Here is a 19,947-nt window from a genome sequence, read left to right on the forward strand (position 1 = left end):
GAGGGGCATCTTTTTGAGGTGAGAAGCGAAAGATTAATAGGGAACTAAGCAACTTTTTCACACACGGTAGTTCATATGTGGAATGAACTGCCAGAGGAAGCGATAGATGCAGGTATATTTACAACATTTAAAAGACATTTGGATAGATACATGAATAGGAAAGGTTTAGAGGCTTATGGGCCAAATGCAGGCAAGTAAGACTAGTTTAGTTTGGGAAGCATGGTTGGCAGGAATAAGTAAGACCAAAGGGTTTGTTTCCATGCTATGTGACTCTATATGTGAAGTTTTACAGAAGCACAGTGACCTTGTTTTGTTCTTTTGACATTCCTAGACTAAAGGTGTTGATTACCTTAATGGTTAGGTTTCCCACACATTGAATGCTTATGATATCGTACCCATTCTTTTTGTGTGAACCTGATTTGATTACAATGAATTTTGAGCCTTACTCTTATTTTTCTGCCATTCATACAGCACATTTGTAGCAAGAGTTTGATGGGTCGGAATTTGGTATCTAACTAGGTCAATTGTAGGACACAATATTGCTTTTCACTTTGAAACAAAATAACTAGACTCCAATTGAAAATTAAGCTTGGGTCTTTCCTTTAACCAGATAAGCTACCCAAGAGTCTGTCATATCTTAATTCTTTTAGAAACCTTAAGTAGTAACTTTGTTTACAAACTATTGTTTAGTTTTACTTGATGGAACTTACAATCACACTATTTCCATTAGGGATGGTTATTTGCTGCATAATGGGCAATGTTTAAGTCTATTTTGACATCCAGACTCAGATTATTGTCTGCTTATTATTATATGTTGCAAATGGGACCTTGCTGAACCCAAATTCAGTGTTGTGTTTCCTACAATTTTCAACAATAGGTACTATTACAACCAAGACTGGAGGAGTGTTGCATTGCTCTGGTCCCTCAATTCCACGGGTTGCATCATCAAAAAATATATTTTTCCAATTACCGAGTTGACCAATTAGATACCACGATGTCGCTTTTTAAACAAAAAGGCCTTTCAACCAGCGTGGGTTGTTTTGGAGTCTGTTGCTTTGATGGACTGGCACATATCAAGTCACTAATTATGCACATTTATCTTTGAAGTCTTCTGGACACAGTTTGCTCAGAAATCATCATTTTGGAATTCTTTCAATTACGCTTTCAAATAGATTTTACCTGAACTTGTGTGGAGAATTTTCTTTGAGGAGAAAGTGAGGTCTGCAGATGCTGGAGATCAGAGCTGAAAATGTTTTGCTGGAAAAGCGCAGCTGGTCAGGCAGCATCCAGGGAACAGGAGAATCGACGTTTCGGGCATAAGCCCTTCTTCAGGAATTTTCTTCTCAGTAACAGAAGAGATCAGCTGGTTTAAAGCAGGCTTCCCTCCAATTCAGAAATAAAAACAGACATTGTTGGAAAAATTCAGCAGGTTTGGCAGCATCTGTAGAGAGAGCTGATTTAATGTTTTAGGTCTAGTGACTCTTCTTCAGAACAGACCCTTCTACCTGCCAATTCAGCTTGTTCTCAGCAAGCCTCCCTCCAACTCTAACTTGTTTTGGCAGGATTTCTTCTAATAGAGATAGATAAAGCAAGAACATCTCTGAGTTAGTCACTGTTCAGAAAATCCTACAGCAAACCAAGCAGTTATCACTAGTCTTATGATTTCTAGATAGCCTTGTAAAGAAAAATCTCAGTGTTTACATTGAAGTTTCAGTGGCCTCCTTTAAAGCAAATACTCCACGTTTGTCTGTGAAACTTGGAATAAATTCCTTTTTTTCACAAACCTTCAAAATATAAATCCTCCAAACAATATTAAGTGTTAGGTGTCTTTACAGCAGCATTTCACAAATATTGACTGTAAGGATGTCGCAAGACTTTATTTATTTAGTTTTTCTTTTTCCTTCTTTCCTTTTTTCCCCAATCTACATTCATTTCTGTGAGCTTTCTGCATTTGCACAATGAAAGAGAACGTTTTATTACTTGTACGTGGTGTGGTCTGTTGAAGGATGTTTTTTTATTTTGCCAATCCAGATAATTATCATTTTATTTATTGTGGCATTTACTTTTTATGTCCTCACTCAAAACAGATACAAAATGCTCAATTGATACCTTAAATGTTTACCTGCGCTGCCCCTATTAATGCCTTATGTACATATACATCCAGGTCCCTCTGTCATGTACCCCTTTAGAGTTGTACCCTTTATTTAGATTCTTTCTCCATGTTTTTCCTACCAAAGTTCTGTGTATTGAACTCAATCTGGCACATACCCACTCATTCCAGCAACTTATTAATCATCTTCTCAAGTTTTACCATATTTTCCTCACTGTTTACAATGGTTCCACATTTCGTATCATCCCCAAATATTGAAATTAGGTCCTGTACCCCAAGGTCTAGATTGTTAATGCATAATTGGGAAAAGCAAGGGAGAACTCTATTGGAAAGCTTTACCCAGTCCAAAAAAGCTATGTTAATGACTACTGTTGTTTTAACCTGGCAAATTTTGCAACCATGTTGCTGCTGTTTTATTCATGAGCTCTAGTTTTATTCAAATGTTTGTAGTGTGGCACTGTATTAAGTGTGTTATGGAAGCCCAAAGTATTCTCTTGATCAACTGTTTCCTCTTGGGGGAAAAAAAAACTCTTAGCAAGTTAGTTAAAATTAATTTTCCATTAGGAAATTTATACTGGCTGTATTTACATATTTGTCTCTGGTACTATTATGTTGTCCCAAATTATTGATTCTAGAAGTTTTCAACCATCATAATTAAGCTGACTGATCTGCAGTTGCTTGACTTATTCTTGCATCCTTTTTTTTTTGAATAAGACCATAATGTTTGCAGTTTGTAGTGTTGGTGTGGAATTGATGGGCCAAGTGACTTGGTTCCATACTGTGATTCTATGATCCCTCTGAACCTTCTATATTTACTCTTGTTTTAAATTATATTTTCTACCTGATGTCTGTCATAAGCGCATTTTTTTCTTTTGAATCATATCTTTTCCCTCTTTTGTCATCCAAATAACTCTGAATTTGTTTTCCTTACTTTCCCAATTAAGGAATTTACCAAAACTGTGCTTGAGTAGTTTTATTTTGTTGACCAGTGATTAAGAATGTTTTTCTTGGTGGAAATTTTTTTATAGCTTAAATTATAAGAATATGATCAGTCTTTTGCCCGGAGGGGCAAGTCAAAGGAAATTCTACTGTAGAACTAGTTTCTGCTCATGTTGACTTTCTCAGTGGTAAAGAGAAGAGATGGCCGAAGTTACCATGAAGGTCTTACCTTCTCAACCTTATGTGAGGCATGGTGACCCTCAGTTAAAATTCATCACCTGCCTTTGGCTCTCTGAGACTATGGCAACATATTAAGGCAGCATATTAAGCACTCATTGGAGGGGGAATGTCCACAGTATCCCCTTTTTCAACCATAGTGAAGCAGAGCACATCAGTGCAAAAACGAAGGCTTTACAACAATCTCTAGCAGAAGTGCCAAGTAGATGATCCTTCTTGGCCTCCTTTGAGGTTCTCAGCATCACAGATGCCAGTCATCAGCCAATTCAGTTTTCTCCATGTGATATCAAGAAATGGCTGGAGACACTAGTTATTGCAAAGGCTATATTCCAACAATAACATTGAAGACTGGGGCTCTAGAACTTGCTGCAGCCCTAGCCAAGCTGTTCCAAGCTGTATCCCCTGCAGGCCAAGTTCAGGCAGGCCAATTATGGCCCCATCAATCTTCTCTCAATTATCAATAAAATGATTGCTGGTTTGATCAATTGTGCTATCAAGAAGCACATGAGAACACCACCTGCAAGATGCCCACTTGCTAAAGCCAAGCACCATGTGCACCTGGAAATGTATACCATTCCAACATTGTCATTGGATCAAGGTCCTGAAACTCCCCCCATTAACAGAATTGGGTGCACCTTTCTCAAATGGACTGCAATAGTTCAAGACCGGAGTTCACACCATCATCTCAAAGCAATTTGGGATGGACAGAAAGTAATGGCCCAGCCAGCAGAGCCCACACCGCTTGAATGAACACAAAAAGGAATAAAAGATGGGTTACTATCAAATTGACTGAATGAAATTGTGTACTGTAGCTAAATCAGCAAAATAATTTAACCAGGGGACAGTGAGGTCTGCAGATGCTGGAGATCAGAGTTGAGTGTGTGTTGCTGGAACAGCACAGCAAGTCAGGCAGCATCCGAGGAGCAGGAAATTCGAAGTTTCAGGCCAGAGCCCTTCATCAGGAATGAGGCTGGGAGCCTCGCAGTTGGAGAGATAAATGGGAGGGAGGTGGGGCTGGGGAGAAGGTAGCTGAGACTGCAATAGGTGGATGGAGGTGATGGTGATAGGTCGGAGAGAAGGGTGGAGAGGAATGGTGGGAAGGAAGATTGACAGGACAGGTCATGAGGATGGTGCTGAGCAGGAAGGTTGGAACTGGGGTAAGGTGGGGAGAGGGGAAATGAACCTAGTGAAGTCCACAATAATGCCTTGGGGTTGAAGTGTTCCAAGGGAAAGATGAGGTATTCTTCCTCCAGGCGTCGGGTGGTGAGGGAGCGGTGGTGGAGGAGGCCCAGGACCTGCATGTCCTCTGCAGAGTGAGAGGGGAGTTGAAATGTTGAGCCATGGGGTGGTGGGGTTGGTTGGTGCGGGTGTCCCGGAGATGTTCTCTAAAGCGATTTGCGAGAAGGCATCCAGTCTCCCCAGTGTGGAGGAGACTACATCTAGAGCAATAAACTTTACCAGTTTCCTCATTTCCCCTCCCCCCATCTTACCCCAGTTCCAACCTTCTTGCTCAGCACTGCCTTCATGACTTGTCAATCTTCCTTCCCACCTATCCGCTTCACCCTCCTCTCTGACCTTTCACCATCACCCCCACCTCCATCCACCTATTGCACTCTTAGCTACCTTCTCCCCAGCCCCACTCCCCTCCCATTTATCTTTCCACCCTCGAGGCTGCCAGCCTCATTCCTGATGAAGGGCTCCTGCCCGAAACGTCAATTTTCCTGCTCCTCGGATGCTCCCTGATCTGTGCTTTTCCAGCAACTCTCAAAAATAATTTACCTGCCTACATTGAAAGGTTTACTAGTGAATTGGTCAGATAGCCTTAAATTCAATCCCGGAAATTTCTGAATTATTTGGACATAGCAATGTGTCAAAACACAGGTAAATAATTACAGTACTGTTACTTTAATTATAGCTTCTTCCTTAACTGATAATGTACCTGTGTTGCCTTGCAGCCCCGCAAATAACAAGTCTGATTCTTCGCCAAAGGGATCTCGTCATCATGTCAATCGGCGTCCACGATCTCCCAGGCAAGATAATGTGAACAAAGGTAATGCAGCTCAACATCTTGTACTATCGTTATCACAGGCATAATACCCATTTAGTGCTACAAATCTCATAACTTTCCATTCATTTCAATGATTCACATTGCAACTAAATCTCCATTTATTATTAGTTAAAACAAAGTTTAAAGTTACTTTGCAATGATTGTGCTATTTTTACTTAAGAAATGAGTTTAACTCAGATATGACAAGCTGAAGGATTTTAATGTAAGGAAGATTATTTTCCCCAATTTTGGAGTCAATCATATGTAATTTAAAGTTCAAGTAAGATAGTGAAAGGAAAGCTTGTCGAAAATTTCTCTTAGTTGTTTTGCCACATTGCTGCCCTGGCAGGAACATTGCATGTTATTTTTGTTGGAAATTGTTGTTGTTGAGAAATTTAGTTGAAGAATTATGGTTCATGGAAGACATCACAGGTCAGGAGAGAAGACTATGTAAATATTACTTAGTTAATACAAAGAATAATATTTGAGAGTGTACAGATTATGGAAAGTGATCAAAGGAAGTGAGAGGTTTTGTGGAAAGTTTGAGGTTCATGCAAAGGTTTGAGAAACAGACATTTGCTTTTTAAATCCTATAGAGCTTCATTGTTCTAGTGTTATTCAGTAGGAATGTGGTACTGTTACATTTCCACAGCAGAACTACCAGTGGGATGAATTGCCAATAGAGCTGTTTCCCTCAGCAACCTAAAGATGTGTAAATAAAACACTTGCTTGACTGTATCTGCAAGAGTTAACTAATGCACCAGAGGGCACTCTTGTTCCAAGCACTATAGTGTCTTCATGCTTCACAGACCTCCACAGAGAGGGAAGAAAAATGGAAGAGTGTTGCTTCAGCTGAGGATATTGTTGCACAAAGACTTGTCAGCAGGTAACTTCCCTACCCATCTGAAAAAGATTTGGGTTACCTTGGAAACAAGGAATAAATGAAGAGAAATTGTTCCGAAAATCTGTAAATCCTTAATTCTGCAATGGTTTTAAGTGAAATTTGTGTTTTTTTTTAAAAAGCAGATATAATCCGGCCTATGACATACTCCTTTTCTTAATATCCATTAGATCCAAATATTCCTTTCAAATTCTGAGAAGGGATGACCTTGTTAGTAGTTGGGATGCCTCTAATCCACTTCCAAACTGCACAGTCTAAATCTTACAGAAATCTATAAAATGTCAACTAGATTGCAAAAATTTGTTTGTGATACTCTCTTCCTCAATTCTCATCAGTATGTACTAATGCAGAAGTATTAGTAGTTAAATTTTAGGTGAATTTTCATTATAACCAAAGCTGGATCCATGGAATTAACCTCCTCCCCCAACTTTTAAGAGTTACTAACTAATTAGTTGTTGTGCTTTCCAGCCAAGTATGCTGCTGGGAATGCAGTTGAGCAATACTAGAGAAGCAGTGCCTATCATAGAATTCAATATGACCTTCTCTTTGTTACTTCTGAGAGTTTGCCTGTGGCAAAGATCACTAACTACATTTTGCTTGTATTGCAAAACTGAGGATCTTTGTATGAATAGAAAATAAATAAAAGTTTTAAAGTTTTTTATTGAGAATAAAAATTAGAAGAAATATGCCCATTGTATTTATGATATTGCTAACATGCTACAATCAGAAGAAATCTCAAACATAAACAGAAATTACTGGAGCAACCCAGCAAGTCTGGCAGCATCTGTGGAGAGAAAACAGTCAACATTTTGGGTCCAGTGACTCTACTTCAAAAGAAATCTCACCTCACTTCCCTTAGTAAATGATCACATATCACCATAATAGCACACTGCAGAACACTGCTTTTGTTTTTAAAATGATGATATTCATTCTTTTTAGTATTTGAATTTAATTAGAAAATTACTTAGCTTACAAATATACAAATGTCCTTGAGGAAAGCAGACTGCCATCCTTAACCTACAGTAATGTGGTTGATTCTTTACTTTCATCTGAAATGGCCTAGCTGAAAATGTGTTGCTGGAAAAGCACAGCAGGTCAGGCAGCATCCAAGGAGCAGGAGAATCGACGTTTCGGGCATGAGCCATTCTTCAGGGCTCATGAAGAAGGCTCCTTCCTGAAGAAGGGCTCATGCCCAAAATGTCGATTCTCCTGCTCCTTGGATGCTGCCTGACCTGCTGCGCTTTTCCAGCAACGCATTTTTCAGCTCTGATCTCCAGCATCTGCAGTCCTCACTTTCTCCTCTGAAATGGCCTAGTAAGCCATTCAGTTGTCTCAGTTGCTAGAAAGGAAATAAAATGAAGTCAGACTGACAACCTGGCATTGACTAATGCTTCAGAAACACAGTCTTGTTGACCAACAAAGTCCTCCTTGCGAATATCTAGGGGGTGAGCGCCCTGATTTGGGTGAGCTATCCCACAGATTACTTATGCCTGACAGTCATGTTCTTAGATTCACCCTTAATACACAACATCCCAGACAATACCCACCAGAAGGACAGACCCAACATGGGTAGCAGTACAGTGTGATACAGTCAGGAAGGTGTGTTCCAGTTTTCCTTACCGTGGACCGTAGACCCCACAAAGCCTTATAGCACCTGATTAGTCAGTACTCCCACATGTTAAATATCACCTGGAAGAAGCGACGACGGTACAATTACTGACTGAACCTTCCACATAAAGTTATCTGGCTTAGGTTTCACATTTTGGCTGCCTGTTTATTTTTCCAGATGAAAGTAGTCTTTCGAAGGACAAGAGTTCTTGGTTGAACATAATGAAGAAAGCCAAGAAAACAGTTTCAGGAGCAGCTTTTGGTGTTCGATTAGAAGAGTGTCAACCTGGTATAAATAACAAGGTAATTAGCTGTGTTTTACTAGGCTGTGAGTATTCACACTTTAACACCTTGACATAGATACCTGATTAGTATTTTAATTGGGGTTTTATTCCTGCTGTAGTTTTCTCTCCCTAAGTCGCTCCGTCACTCAATCTAATTCTCCTCTAAGACACTCTGAAACTAAACTCTTTGAACAAGTTTTGGATCTCTAGTCCTACTACCTTGTTAGTAGCTTTGCCTTGGTACCAAATTTTGTTTGATTGCTGTGAGTGCCATAACATGTTTTACTATGTCATGAGCATTAGTGATTAGGGGTTTATAGCATTGTTGTAATGTTACTGAACTAATTGTCTAGAGACATGGAATAAGCTCTGGAGGCATAAGTTCAAATCCTTTCTTGGAAGATAGAAAAATATGAGTTTGATTAACAAATCTGGAATGAAATGTTAGTTTAATTTATTAATGACCCTGAAATGATTGGATTACCATAAATATTCATGCGGTTCATTAATATCCTTTGGAATGGTATTCTACCTTTCCGCACATCCACAGCAGTTAATTGACTCTTAACTGTCCTCTGAAACAGCTACCAAGCCACTCACTTGTATCAGGCCACTACAGGAAATATGTTTGTGGGTACATCAGCCATTGAAACAGATAACTTAGTACCATCTTCTTAAAGTTAGTCAGTGATGAGCAAGAAATTCTGGCCTTGCTAGAGATGCACAGATCCCAAGGTCAAGTGAAAAATATAAATGTAAGTCCCTTGTTTAAATTTGTTTTGGTGGTGATGGATATAATTTCATCTATTATTTGTTTCCATTTTAGACTTAGTGAAGCCATCACACTGCAATATTTAACCATGTTGTTCAAGTATTTGTGTGTTTGTGTTTGTTCTTTCAGTTTATACCACTGATAGTGGAGGTATGTTGCAAGTTGGTGGAGGAGAAAGGTTTGGAGTACACAGGGATCTATAGGGTACCAGGGAACAATGCCATGGTCTCCAGCCTACAAGAACAACTGAATAAGGGAATGACTGATCTAAATACCTCAGAAGAAGTAAGCTTCTGATTCTTCTACAAGCACATTACTACCCCTTTTTCTTGTTTTGTACGTTCATCAGTAATTTAGAGGTATATTTAAAGGAAATTAGCTAAGAACCGTTAACAGTTTGCTCACATTTCTGATAGGACTGTACGAAGTGCTCTCTGTTGAATATCAGCCTCTAACCACAATCTGTAGCTGTGGTGACCATGAGTAAAAGCTAAACATCATTTAGAACTGTTCATTTAGATAGATAGAAGAAACTTCAAATTTGAATCATACCTTCAAGGAGGCATCTGTGATGCGTAGTGGCAATTTTCTACTGTAGTTTCTATATTCCACAAAAGAATGGTTAACAGTGTGATTTATATTTGAGTAGTGTCTAATGGCACATAATGGCTGTCTGTATTGAGTAATTTTGTCTTTGCAGAAATGGCAAGACTTGAACGTGATTAGCAGTTTGCTTAAACTGTTCTTCCGAAAGCTTCCTGAGCCTCTCTTCACAGATGGTGAGTAAATCATTAATACTGTATTGTTTTCAGTTAGGTAACAGTCATTATACTAAAGTTAGAGCAATAAATGTCTTTTTAAGGAAGTTGAAACCTGTAGTTGTAAAGTTGTTTAAAATGATCCATTAAGTTTCACATTAAAAAAAAAAGTTTTTCAGTTATTTAATGCATTTTCACATTTGACCAATGTGCCAAAATGTTTCCGAAATAACTCCAAGGAGCCAGGCATCTTGTATCCAAGTCACCCTTTATTTACATGTATACAGTGCATAGGTGCTGACCAGCCAGCTTAAAGCCAGTCTCTAGAAATGAAGAGATGCTCTGAATCTCTGGTTTATGTCTGTCAGCTAGGTCTCCATGATTGGCCCAGGTTAACAACCCCAATCAAGGATCTCCATTAAGGAGATCCACCGCACCTTCATTCCAATTACTACATTGCTCGCACCTCCACTTCCTCCCCCCCACATCCCAAAAAGGTCCAGAGGTGTAGGCCTGTTCTTTTCATTGTAGCTTCTCTTGGGATGTTTGTGTCCCAAGTCCAGTTCCTCCGACTTGGACATGGGTGGCGTGTATCAAACCATAGCCTGTCTCTTGCACCCAGAATGTCTTGGAAGAGTTTCCTCCACTTATTCAGGTAGTAACGGTATCAAAGCTGCAGCCATCTCAGACTCTGAGATTTCTTCAACGCTAGACGGAGTTTCTGACAACCTTTTCTGGCTGATCTGAGGTGCCAGGTATGTTTTGCTCCTGCCTTGTCTGCAAAAGTAGCAGCTTTCATGTGATCCACGTTTGTTCAGGACTGCCTCCCCTACCCAAACTTTGTATGTCACGGGACCTGACCTCATATCAACCTTGCCTCAAAGCCATGGTGGGCCATTTTTATGGTTTTTACACCAAAGTTTGTCCCCTGAAGTAAACTCTGTCTTTCGTTTAGAGGAGGCATGTGGCCAGCATTGGCATTCCTGCTGTTGTCAGGTTTAACCTGGTGTGGAGTCTTATCCCCGTCAGCAATTCTACTGGAGCTATATCTGGGAAATGTTCTCCATGATCTGCTGGAAAATGGCACAGGCTGATGATACCCCAAATGGCAGTCCTGTATATTGGTACAAATCCTAATGGGTATTAGTTGTGGCATGCTTCTGAGACCCCTCATATAGTTGCAATTTCAAATATACATGGCTCATGTCCAGCTTCATGAAGGCCAGACGCCCCCCCCCCCCACCGGTTTTGCATACAAGTCCTCCATGTGAGGGATTGGGTATTTGTCCAGCTGTGAGAAGCAGTTTACCATTTGCTTAAAATCCCCACAAAGATGAACTGAGCTGTCGGGCTTCACAATCAATACGACCAGTGCTACCAGTTCTACAGTCTGCGCTTGTTTGATGATTCCTTCGCTTTCTAACCTCCTGGGCAGGCCTTACAGAATTGCGGAATTGCTTCCTGGTCGGCATGTAAGGAGGTCTGGGCTCCTGACAAACCTCTGCCTATTTAATTAGGACTTTACTCAGGCAGCCATTTTCTAATCGGAAGATGTTGAGCCGCTCAGGATGAATCTTTCTCAACCAATTCTGCCCCATCAATCTTTGGCCCAAGCTTTTTGCTACAATCAGTAGTAACTCCTTCTCGTTGAAAACTGGAATCAGTTGTACCCTTAATTTGCAACAGTTTCCCAGTGTAGGTTCTCAGTCTAGCCAAGGTCTTGAGCAAACTTAAGGGTTAGAGTGCAAAGTGAATCTTCTTAAAGACTGGTTCTGCAACCACCGATACAGCTGTGCCAGTATCAACTCCCATGAGAATTGGGTGACCATTTAACTAGACATTTATTTTGAGTACTTACTATTTGGATGTTACTAAACAATTTAACTCTCCCAAATCACATGTAGGCCGACTTTCCAGAGTGAACATCTTCCTTGATACCAACCTATAAGTTCTCTTACTCACGTCAGGCCTCTTAAGCCGCCTTTGTTGTCTTGAGTCCGCATACTGGCAGAAACTACAATGGCTTTTTTCAGCATTACTCAAATTCTCTGCAACCAAATGAGCAAATTAACCAGTAATTCATTGCATTGCTTTTAAATAATCATACTATGCACACATTCTGAAGGGTCACTGGACTCGAAATGTTAACTCTTTCTCTCCACAGATGCTGCCAGACCTACTGAATTTCTCCAGCAACTTCTGTTTTTGTTTCTCATTTCCATCAACCACAGTTCCTTGGTATTATTTTCTCATGCTATGTACATGTTGGCTTCTTTGTTTAAATTATAGCCACTGTACTTGAAAGTTCTTCTTTGAAACTTTACTCATTGGAACAAAGGCCAGGTGGATCTCATTGACCATGAGATCCTTGATTGGGGTTGTTAACCTGGGCCAATCAGGGAGCCCTGGCTGACAGATATAAACAGGAGATTCAGAGAGTCTCTTTGTTTCAAGGGACGAGAGCTGAGCTCGCTGGTCAGAGCCTGTCCATTATGCACTTATAAATGAATGATGACTTGGTGATGAGATATCTGCCTCTATAGTAATTTCAGGAGCGACAAGAGAAGACAGTATGCTCCTAAAAACAATTTGCTCGCAACAGTCGTCTTTGAGTTGGGGTAAGCATGTCTGGCGTCATGTCTTTATTCAGGAAACTTGATCCATTCAATCCTGCCAAACATTGGGCCCAATATGTGGAAAAGAAATGGCTATTTATTCCAGGCAAATGACATTGGGGCAGATGAAAAGCACGAGTAATTCTTGCGGACTGCAGCATTTTCAGTTATTAGCAGCCTAACTTTCCTCCAGCACCAAGCGCTAAAACCTGTCAAGAGTTGATGGATTTAGAAAAGGAATATTAGAGCCCCTAATTCTGAGACACTATTGGTTTTATTTGGCAGTTTGAGAACCAGGGGAATTCATATTCAGATTTTTGATGAGATTAAGATGACTTGCAGAGGCATATGATTTTGGATTAACCCTGAATGAGATCCTGAGACACCGTTCAGCTGAAGCCCAACTGAACTAAACAAAGCACTACACCTGGCTTTGTCATTAGAAAATGTGGTAAGTGGAGCATGTGAACTACAGTGCATTTCAAAGGACACTCTCACTTATCCGAATGAGCTTGGAGAATACCACTTGAATATAGGCAATCGTGGATACTCATGCAGGGCATAGGCTGAGCAAAGGGACCATAGGTCAGCCCACAGCAAACACCAAAACAAAACAAAACTGAGCCTCTACCAAATGTCTAAAATGTTTCTTGGATCCAGGCTGAAAAGCCATTGTAGTTGCTGCCAGTATGCGGACTCACGACAACAAAGGAGGCTTTAAGAGGCCTGACGTGAGTCAGAGCCAGTTGTAAGACCAAATGGTGTCTCAGCATCTCATTCAGGGTTAATTCAGGTGCAGTGTATGTACAGGTTCTTTTAGTCTACAAAGAGCAAAGCCCAGTGTTATTAATAATATGTAGTTACCAGTACATGGAAGTGTGGCATAATTTTTCATATTCTCAGAACTACCCAAATATTGCCTAATCATGACATCACGTCTAATGTCAGATATCGTGTTGTGAGATTTGCAAGCGCAGGCTAGCTTGGTATGGTTAGATGATCAGAATTTGTTTTGATAACATTTGCAAAATTATTAATGTGTTTAAATTTGTCACTGTTTGGTTCTGAGAAGTTTTCAATGTACCTCAGATTATTCCAAAAAGATAAGGTATCAGAAATTATTTAGCAACAAGTGAAACCAGCTGTTTTTCAGTGCTACTATGGATTAGCAACACAAGTTGCTACAAACTGCCACAAACAGGATGCTGTCATCAACCAAAAAGAGACTATGCCAATTACACAAATAAATAATCTATATATGCACCTGATGTGTGTGATACTAAGTATGTAGGCCATATGCCCCAAAGACTGGCAGATCATATTGAATAGCATTTCCCAATGGTTGTTTGCAATAACCAACTTACTGACTGAGTTTTTATCAGCAATACTCAAGTTTATAAGTTATTTGATGACACACATTAAGGATGCACCGTTAACTCTTTCTGTTGCAAACTCCCACCCCACATTCTTTTGTTTTCTCAAGTTTTGAATGTCTTGCTGTGTCCCAGAATCTATCTTGTCATTCCGTATTTGAACCTTTCTTATCAGGTTTCAACTGTATTAGAGGACTGGAATGTCCATAGTTAAGCCTGGTGGGAAGGGGTGGCATAGTGTTAAGTCACAGGGCTAGAAATGCAGGCTAATGCACCAGACATACGACTTTTAATACCACCATGGCAGATAGTGAAATTTAGATTGAATAAAAGTCTGGAATACAAAAAAATGGTATCTTGATTGCAATTATTTTGTAATAGTCCATCTTGTTTACTCAGCGTCACTTTTAGGAAATAAATCCGCCATCCGTACCTGTTCTGGCCTACATGTGACTCTGGATCCACAGCACTGTGATTTATTCTTAACTGCCCTATAAGCAATTAGGGATAGGCAATAAATGCTGGCCTATCCAGCAATACCCACACCCCTTTAAAGAATTTTAAAAATGTTAAATTATACCTTTGCGACTTGTTACCAAAAGTGCACCATTCCTCCTCAACCATCTTGATTTGTTTACAGCCTTTGACAAGATTAACCAATCCATTGTCCTCCAAATTGTCTTTAATCTCCAGTTGGATGATATTGTCCTTGACTGGCTACCTACATCACAACTATGAAAAATGTAAACAAGTACAGTAGACCCCCGTACCCGCGGAGGATACGTTCCAGGACCTACCGTGGAAGCCCAAAACCATGGACCATCATTTAAATGGGAAGCTTACCTTCGCAGCAGCCTCCTGGTCCCTGGTTCCGGAATATTCCCTATAATATGTTCCAGCCACGGGTACCCGCAGATACGGGGTTGCCCTGTACTTCATTCACTATAAATGCTTAGGATGTTCTGAGGTTATGAAAGGTGGTTTGTAAATGCAGTTAGTTCTTGAGCATCCGGATAATATCCTGCAATGGCTTCTCTTCCTCACCATGCACCCTTGTCTCTGAAGTCCCCAAACGATCCAGCCTTGAACTCCTCCTGTATCTTATCAACAAACTAGCCCTTGATGATATCATCCAAAGATAAAGCTTTGTGTATGCTGAAGACATCACACTGTACCTAATAACCACGTCTTTTGACATATTCTATGTCTCTGTGTTGTCAGACAGCTTATTTGGCATTGAGGTCTCCAAGTATGCAATAGGAAAATTGAAACTATTGCTTCAGCACTAATCATAAATACCATTCCCCAGTTACCAATTCTATTCTTCCACCTAGTCACCAGTCAGCCTGAACCAACATAAGAACTGAACCCAGTCACATCTCATTTGACCTTGAGAGAAACTTCAGTGTTTCCATATTATCTCCATCAACAGGCCTAGTTTACTTCCTCTTGTGCATTGATTTAATCACGAAATCTTTGTGTTTTGCTTTCTGCAGTGTTCTTCAGGCTGACCTCCCGTTTACACCCGTTGTAGTTTGAGATCAGCCAAAAGTGTGCTTCTGACCCAGATGTGATGGCAATACCAGCAAAACCAAGTTGCAAAATGGCTAACTATATATTGATGTTCCCTGTACTTTACAGATAAATACAATGATTTCATTGAAACCAACAGACTGGAGGATGCGGCAGAAAGACTTCAAAGATTTAAGAAACTGGTAAATCCAATAGATTACATATCCTCACTATAGCTCCTCGAGTATATTCTAATTCTAGTTAACTATACATGTACTTGTATTTGCAATTAACGCAGTTTCTATTGGAATCTCATCATTTAAATCCTTTTCTAAAATTAACTACAAACTCCTTTCTTCTAAGAAGATCAGTCCCAACTTCTGTAGTTTTTCCATATAACTGAGTTACTTCATTTCAGATACCTCTCCAAGACTGGTTAAAGTGCAGTGCTGAGAATTAAACAGTGTTCCTATTAATTACTCCACATTTTGTCATCGATTCCATCTAATTACTCCATACTTTGACATATCTATGATAACTTCTTATGCCCTGGTTATCAGGAATCTATCTATCTGTGCTTTAAAACTCAAAGATTCTATTCTGACTGCCGACTGCAAGTTCCAAAGACTCATAGCCATCTGTAAGAAACAGTTCAACACCATATTTCAAACAGTGAGTTCTTGATTTTCCCACAAGAGAAAACATATTTTCACACTATCCTGTCAAAACCTCAAAGAATTATACATTTCAATCAACTTGCCACTAACTCTTTCTAAACTCCAATGGATTCAAGCCTAGCTTAATCAACCTTTCCTTAAATGTTAACTTGCCCAAACCAAGTTTCCTCTAGAAAATCTTCTCTGAACTGTTTCCAATATTTAGAATTTCATTTCTTTTAAATTTGGAATTTTTAAAACAAAAAATGAACCTAAAGCAATGGTGTAACTGCAATTGATCATTACAAAACCCCATCTAATTTACTCATGTCCTTGGGAGGAATAAATAAACCATTCTTACCCGGTCTGGCTTAGATGTGACTCCAGACCAATAACAATGTGGTGGATTCTTAACTGTCTTCTGGGCAATTAGGCTTGGGAAATAATGATGGTTTAGCCTGTGACGACCACGTCCCAGGAATGAATGAGAACAACAAATGTGATCTTGCCAATGCCATGTATAACTCGAGCATAATCTTACTACTTTATATTCAATTCCCTTCCTAATAAATAATATCAATAGAGTAATAGAGCTCTGGAGCACAGGAAAAAAGTGCCATTAGCCCATCAAGTCTGCACCAGTCAAACACTTGCTCCTAACTATTCTAATCACATGTTCCAGCACTTGGCTGGTAGCCATGTATGCCTTGGCATTACAAATGTACATTTAAATACTTCTTAAACATTGAGGATTTCTGTCTCTACCACCTTTACAGGCACTGAGCTCTAGATTCCCACCAGCCTTCGGATTAAAACATTTTTCCTCATATCCCCTCTAAACCCCCTGCCTTATTTCTATGCCCTCTAGTCATTGATCCCTGCACCAAAGGGAAATGTTTCTTCGTGTCTACCTTGTCTATGTCACTTATAATTTTATACATGTCAATCATGTTCCCCACTCAGTTTCCTCTGCCCCAGTCTATCTAATCTCTCCATAAAACTCTCCAGACCAGGCAATATCATGGTAAATCTCCGCTGCATCCTCTCTAGTGCAGTCTTATGCCTCCTATAATGTGGGTTCCAGAACTAAACACAGCACGGTAGCTGATGTTCCAGTATCACCTCCCTGCCCTTAAACTCTGTGCCTTGGCTAATAAAGGCAAGTATCCCATATGCCTTCTGATCCACTTTATCTACCTGTTCTGCTACCTTAAGGGACCAGTGTACATACTCACTGAGGTTCCTTTGGTACTTGGTGCTCCCCATGGCCCCATGTTCATCCTTGTTTTGTTTTGTCTTACCAAAGTGCATCACCTCACACTACCCTGAATTTCATTTGCCACAGTCCATCCAACCAGGGCTTTTGCCCGAAACGTCGATTTCGAAGCTCCTTGGATGCTGCCTGAACTGCTGTGCTCTTCCAGCACCACTAATCCAGAATCTGGTTTCCAGCATCTGCAGTCATTGTTTTTACCTCCATCCAACCAGCCTGTCTATATCCTCCTGTAATCTCAGACTGTTTCTCTTCACTATTTATCACCCCAATAGTTTTCATATTATCTGCAAACTTATTAATCAACTCTGTATATTCCAATTTAAATGATTTATATATACCACAAACAGCAAGAGTCCCAACAGTGATCCCTGTAGAACCCCAATTGATTCATCTTGACAAATGTAAAATGGCCCATTTGTACCTACTCCTGGTTCCTTGCTAGCTAGCAAATGTCCCATCCACACCAGAAGATTATCCCCTACACCATGAGCTTTTAATGTCTGCAATAACCATTGATCTGTCACCTTATCCAATGCCTGCTACTTACTTCAACTTTTTTATTTCTGTACAGGTGAGAAACTTAAATGAAACACTTATGTTTTAGGCTTTAGACTCATTAGAATTGTAGTAATGGAGTGCATTGTTGAGTAGTTATAAGACTTATGTTATTTCAGCTTCGAAATTTACCGGAAAATTATTTTGAAACCCTGAAGTTCCTCACAGGACACCTGAAGACCGTAGCAGATCATTCTGAAAAGAACAAGGTATCCTGAGCCCTGTGAATTATAATCTTCACAGTTTGACTGTTGTTTGAGTACCAAAGTTAATATCGCCATTTCCACAGTATTTTATGCATACATTGCGAATTATTGAATCTAGTATCAGCTTACAGTGCCAAACAGTAATGTGGAACATGTTTGGAGACTGTCAGACCTGTTGTTAACGAATAGTTAGATGGATTATTTTGAAAGAGAAAAGAAAGATTGTAGGTTTTGGAAAGAATTTGTACATTAGTCTCCTATACTGTTTGAATCTGTGTCCTCACACATAGTGCACATGTATGAATTAGTTTCCTGTGCTGTTATTCTTTTGCCCCATGCTCAGCATCAAGGGCAGAATTTTTCCATTTATGTTTTGGTAAATGAGATCATTGGCACCTGGATTGCCATGGCCCAGAGTGACTTTTCTCATGCAATCTTCCACCGCTCACCCTACCGCTATTATATAATTGAGTTCTTGGCCACCCCTCTTGGGAATTGTGTGGCTGGAGAAGCAAAAGTGCTCATCATCACCAGGATCTTCAGCTTTCACACCTCAGGTATCATTTTTAAAGCCTAGCTGCACAACATTTCAGACATCTTCACACTGTAGTGCTCAAGTGCCAAATTTTGGCGAGGTGATGACCTAGTGGTAATGTTACTGGACGAGTGTTCCAGACATCCAGGCTGTTATTTTGGGCATTTGGGTTTGAAAGCCACCATCGCAGATAGTGAAATTTGAATTCAGTAAAATATCTGGAATTAAAAGTTAACCTTGTAGCAATCGTTGGTGATTGTCATAAGAACCCATCAGGTTTACTGATGGCTTTTAGAGAAGAAAATCTGTCATCCTTACCTGGCTCCAGACTCTCTACATTGCATTTGGCCTAGTAAGCCACTCAATTGTGTCGAATTGCCACAAAATCTAAAGTGAGTCAGGAGGCAGCGGAGAGATCATATGTAGTGTTATTGGTATGAGGAGTTAAAATGTTAAGAGGAAGTGAGGAAAGATCCTGCATGCAATAGTGAGAATGGTAGATCATCAGTCTTAGTGGGAGGTGGGTGAAGAAGCAGAGACAGGGTGAATGTAAGATAGCAGATAGAAGATCGTGGCACTTACCTTGATGAACAAAGAGATCATTCACCTAGTGGCACTGTCGACCATTCCTTCAGGCAGCTGATACTACATTGATCTTGGTGGCAACATAGGACCAAACTGGCAAGATCTGGTGTGACCTCCTCTGCTAATCCTGGGGAAGATCATGTCCACCAGGACTTCCAGGTCCCTTGCTGCAAGGCAGGATACCAATCTCCTCTTGTCTGCCTTGTCCTGGTTAGGTGTCACAAACCTAGCAGGGCTAACTGATCTGCTAGCACTTGACCAGGTACAGAAAGTCCTTTATAAATATGGCACCAGCACCAGGGATCTGAGGAATTGGGATACCATCAGTCAAGTGGGGCACCATAAGGGTATGATACCCTTGTTAATGAGGTGAGAAGAAAACCTGGTTCAATGACACAGATTAGCTGGGTGGTTGATAATGAGGAAGAAGATCTTAGGTTACAGGAGGATATAAATGGATTGGGTAGATGGAATTTAACGCTGATAAGTGTGCGCTGGTGAATTAGTTTCCTATGCTGTTATTCTGCTGCTCCATGCTCAGCATCAAGGACAGAATATTTCCATTTTTCCATTTATGTTTTGGTAAATGAGATCATTGGCACCTGGATTGCCATGGCCCAGAGTGACTTTTCTCATGCAATCTTCCACCACTCACCCTACCGCAATTATATAATTGAGTTCTTGGCCACCCCTCTTGTGTGGCTGGAGAAGCAAAAGTGCTCATCATCACCAGGATCTTCAGCTTTCACACCTCAGGTATCATTTTTAAAGCCTAGCTGCACAGTATTTCAGACATCTTCACACTGTAGTGCTCAAGTGTAAACTCTCAGAAGAAGTAACAAGTCAAGGGAGTACTCACTGAATGGCAGGTCGCTGAGAGCAACAGAGGGATTTTAAGTGATTTTTCACAGGTCCTTCAAGGTGGCAGAATAGATTTTTTGTATAGTTAAAAAGGCATGTGGAACACATGCCTTTATC

The 19,947-nt window shown here is 40.2% G+C and overlaps 1 protein-coding gene across 1 annotated transcript in view; it reads left to right on the forward strand.

Moving 5' to 3' along the window:
- LOC122539626 (rho GTPase-activating protein 23-like) overlaps positions 1-19,947 on the forward strand; it is a 285,601-nt gene that overhangs the window by 198,771 nt on the left and 66,883 nt on the right. The window contains exons 15-20 of the mRNA XM_043674624.2: positions 5,242-5,336; positions 8,021-8,145; positions 9,028-9,183; positions 9,599-9,677; positions 15,286-15,359; positions 17,763-17,852. Coding sequence (XP_043530559.2) covers positions 5,242-5,336; positions 8,021-8,145; positions 9,028-9,183; positions 9,599-9,677; positions 15,286-15,359; positions 17,763-17,852 — 619 coding nt within the window. The remainder of the gene's footprint in view (positions 1-5,241; positions 5,337-8,020; positions 8,146-9,027; positions 9,184-9,598; positions 9,678-15,285; positions 15,360-17,762; positions 17,853-19,947) is intronic.

The sequence above is a fragment of the Chiloscyllium plagiosum genome, unplaced genomic scaffold (assembly GCF_037043375.1).
Source record: "Chiloscyllium plagiosum isolate Xiang-an unplaced genomic scaffold, Cpla_swu_hap1 HiC_scaffold_32, whole genome shotgun sequence".
Taxonomy (NCBI): domain Eukaryota; kingdom Metazoa; phylum Chordata; class Chondrichthyes; order Orectolobiformes; family Hemiscylliidae; genus Chiloscyllium; species Chiloscyllium plagiosum.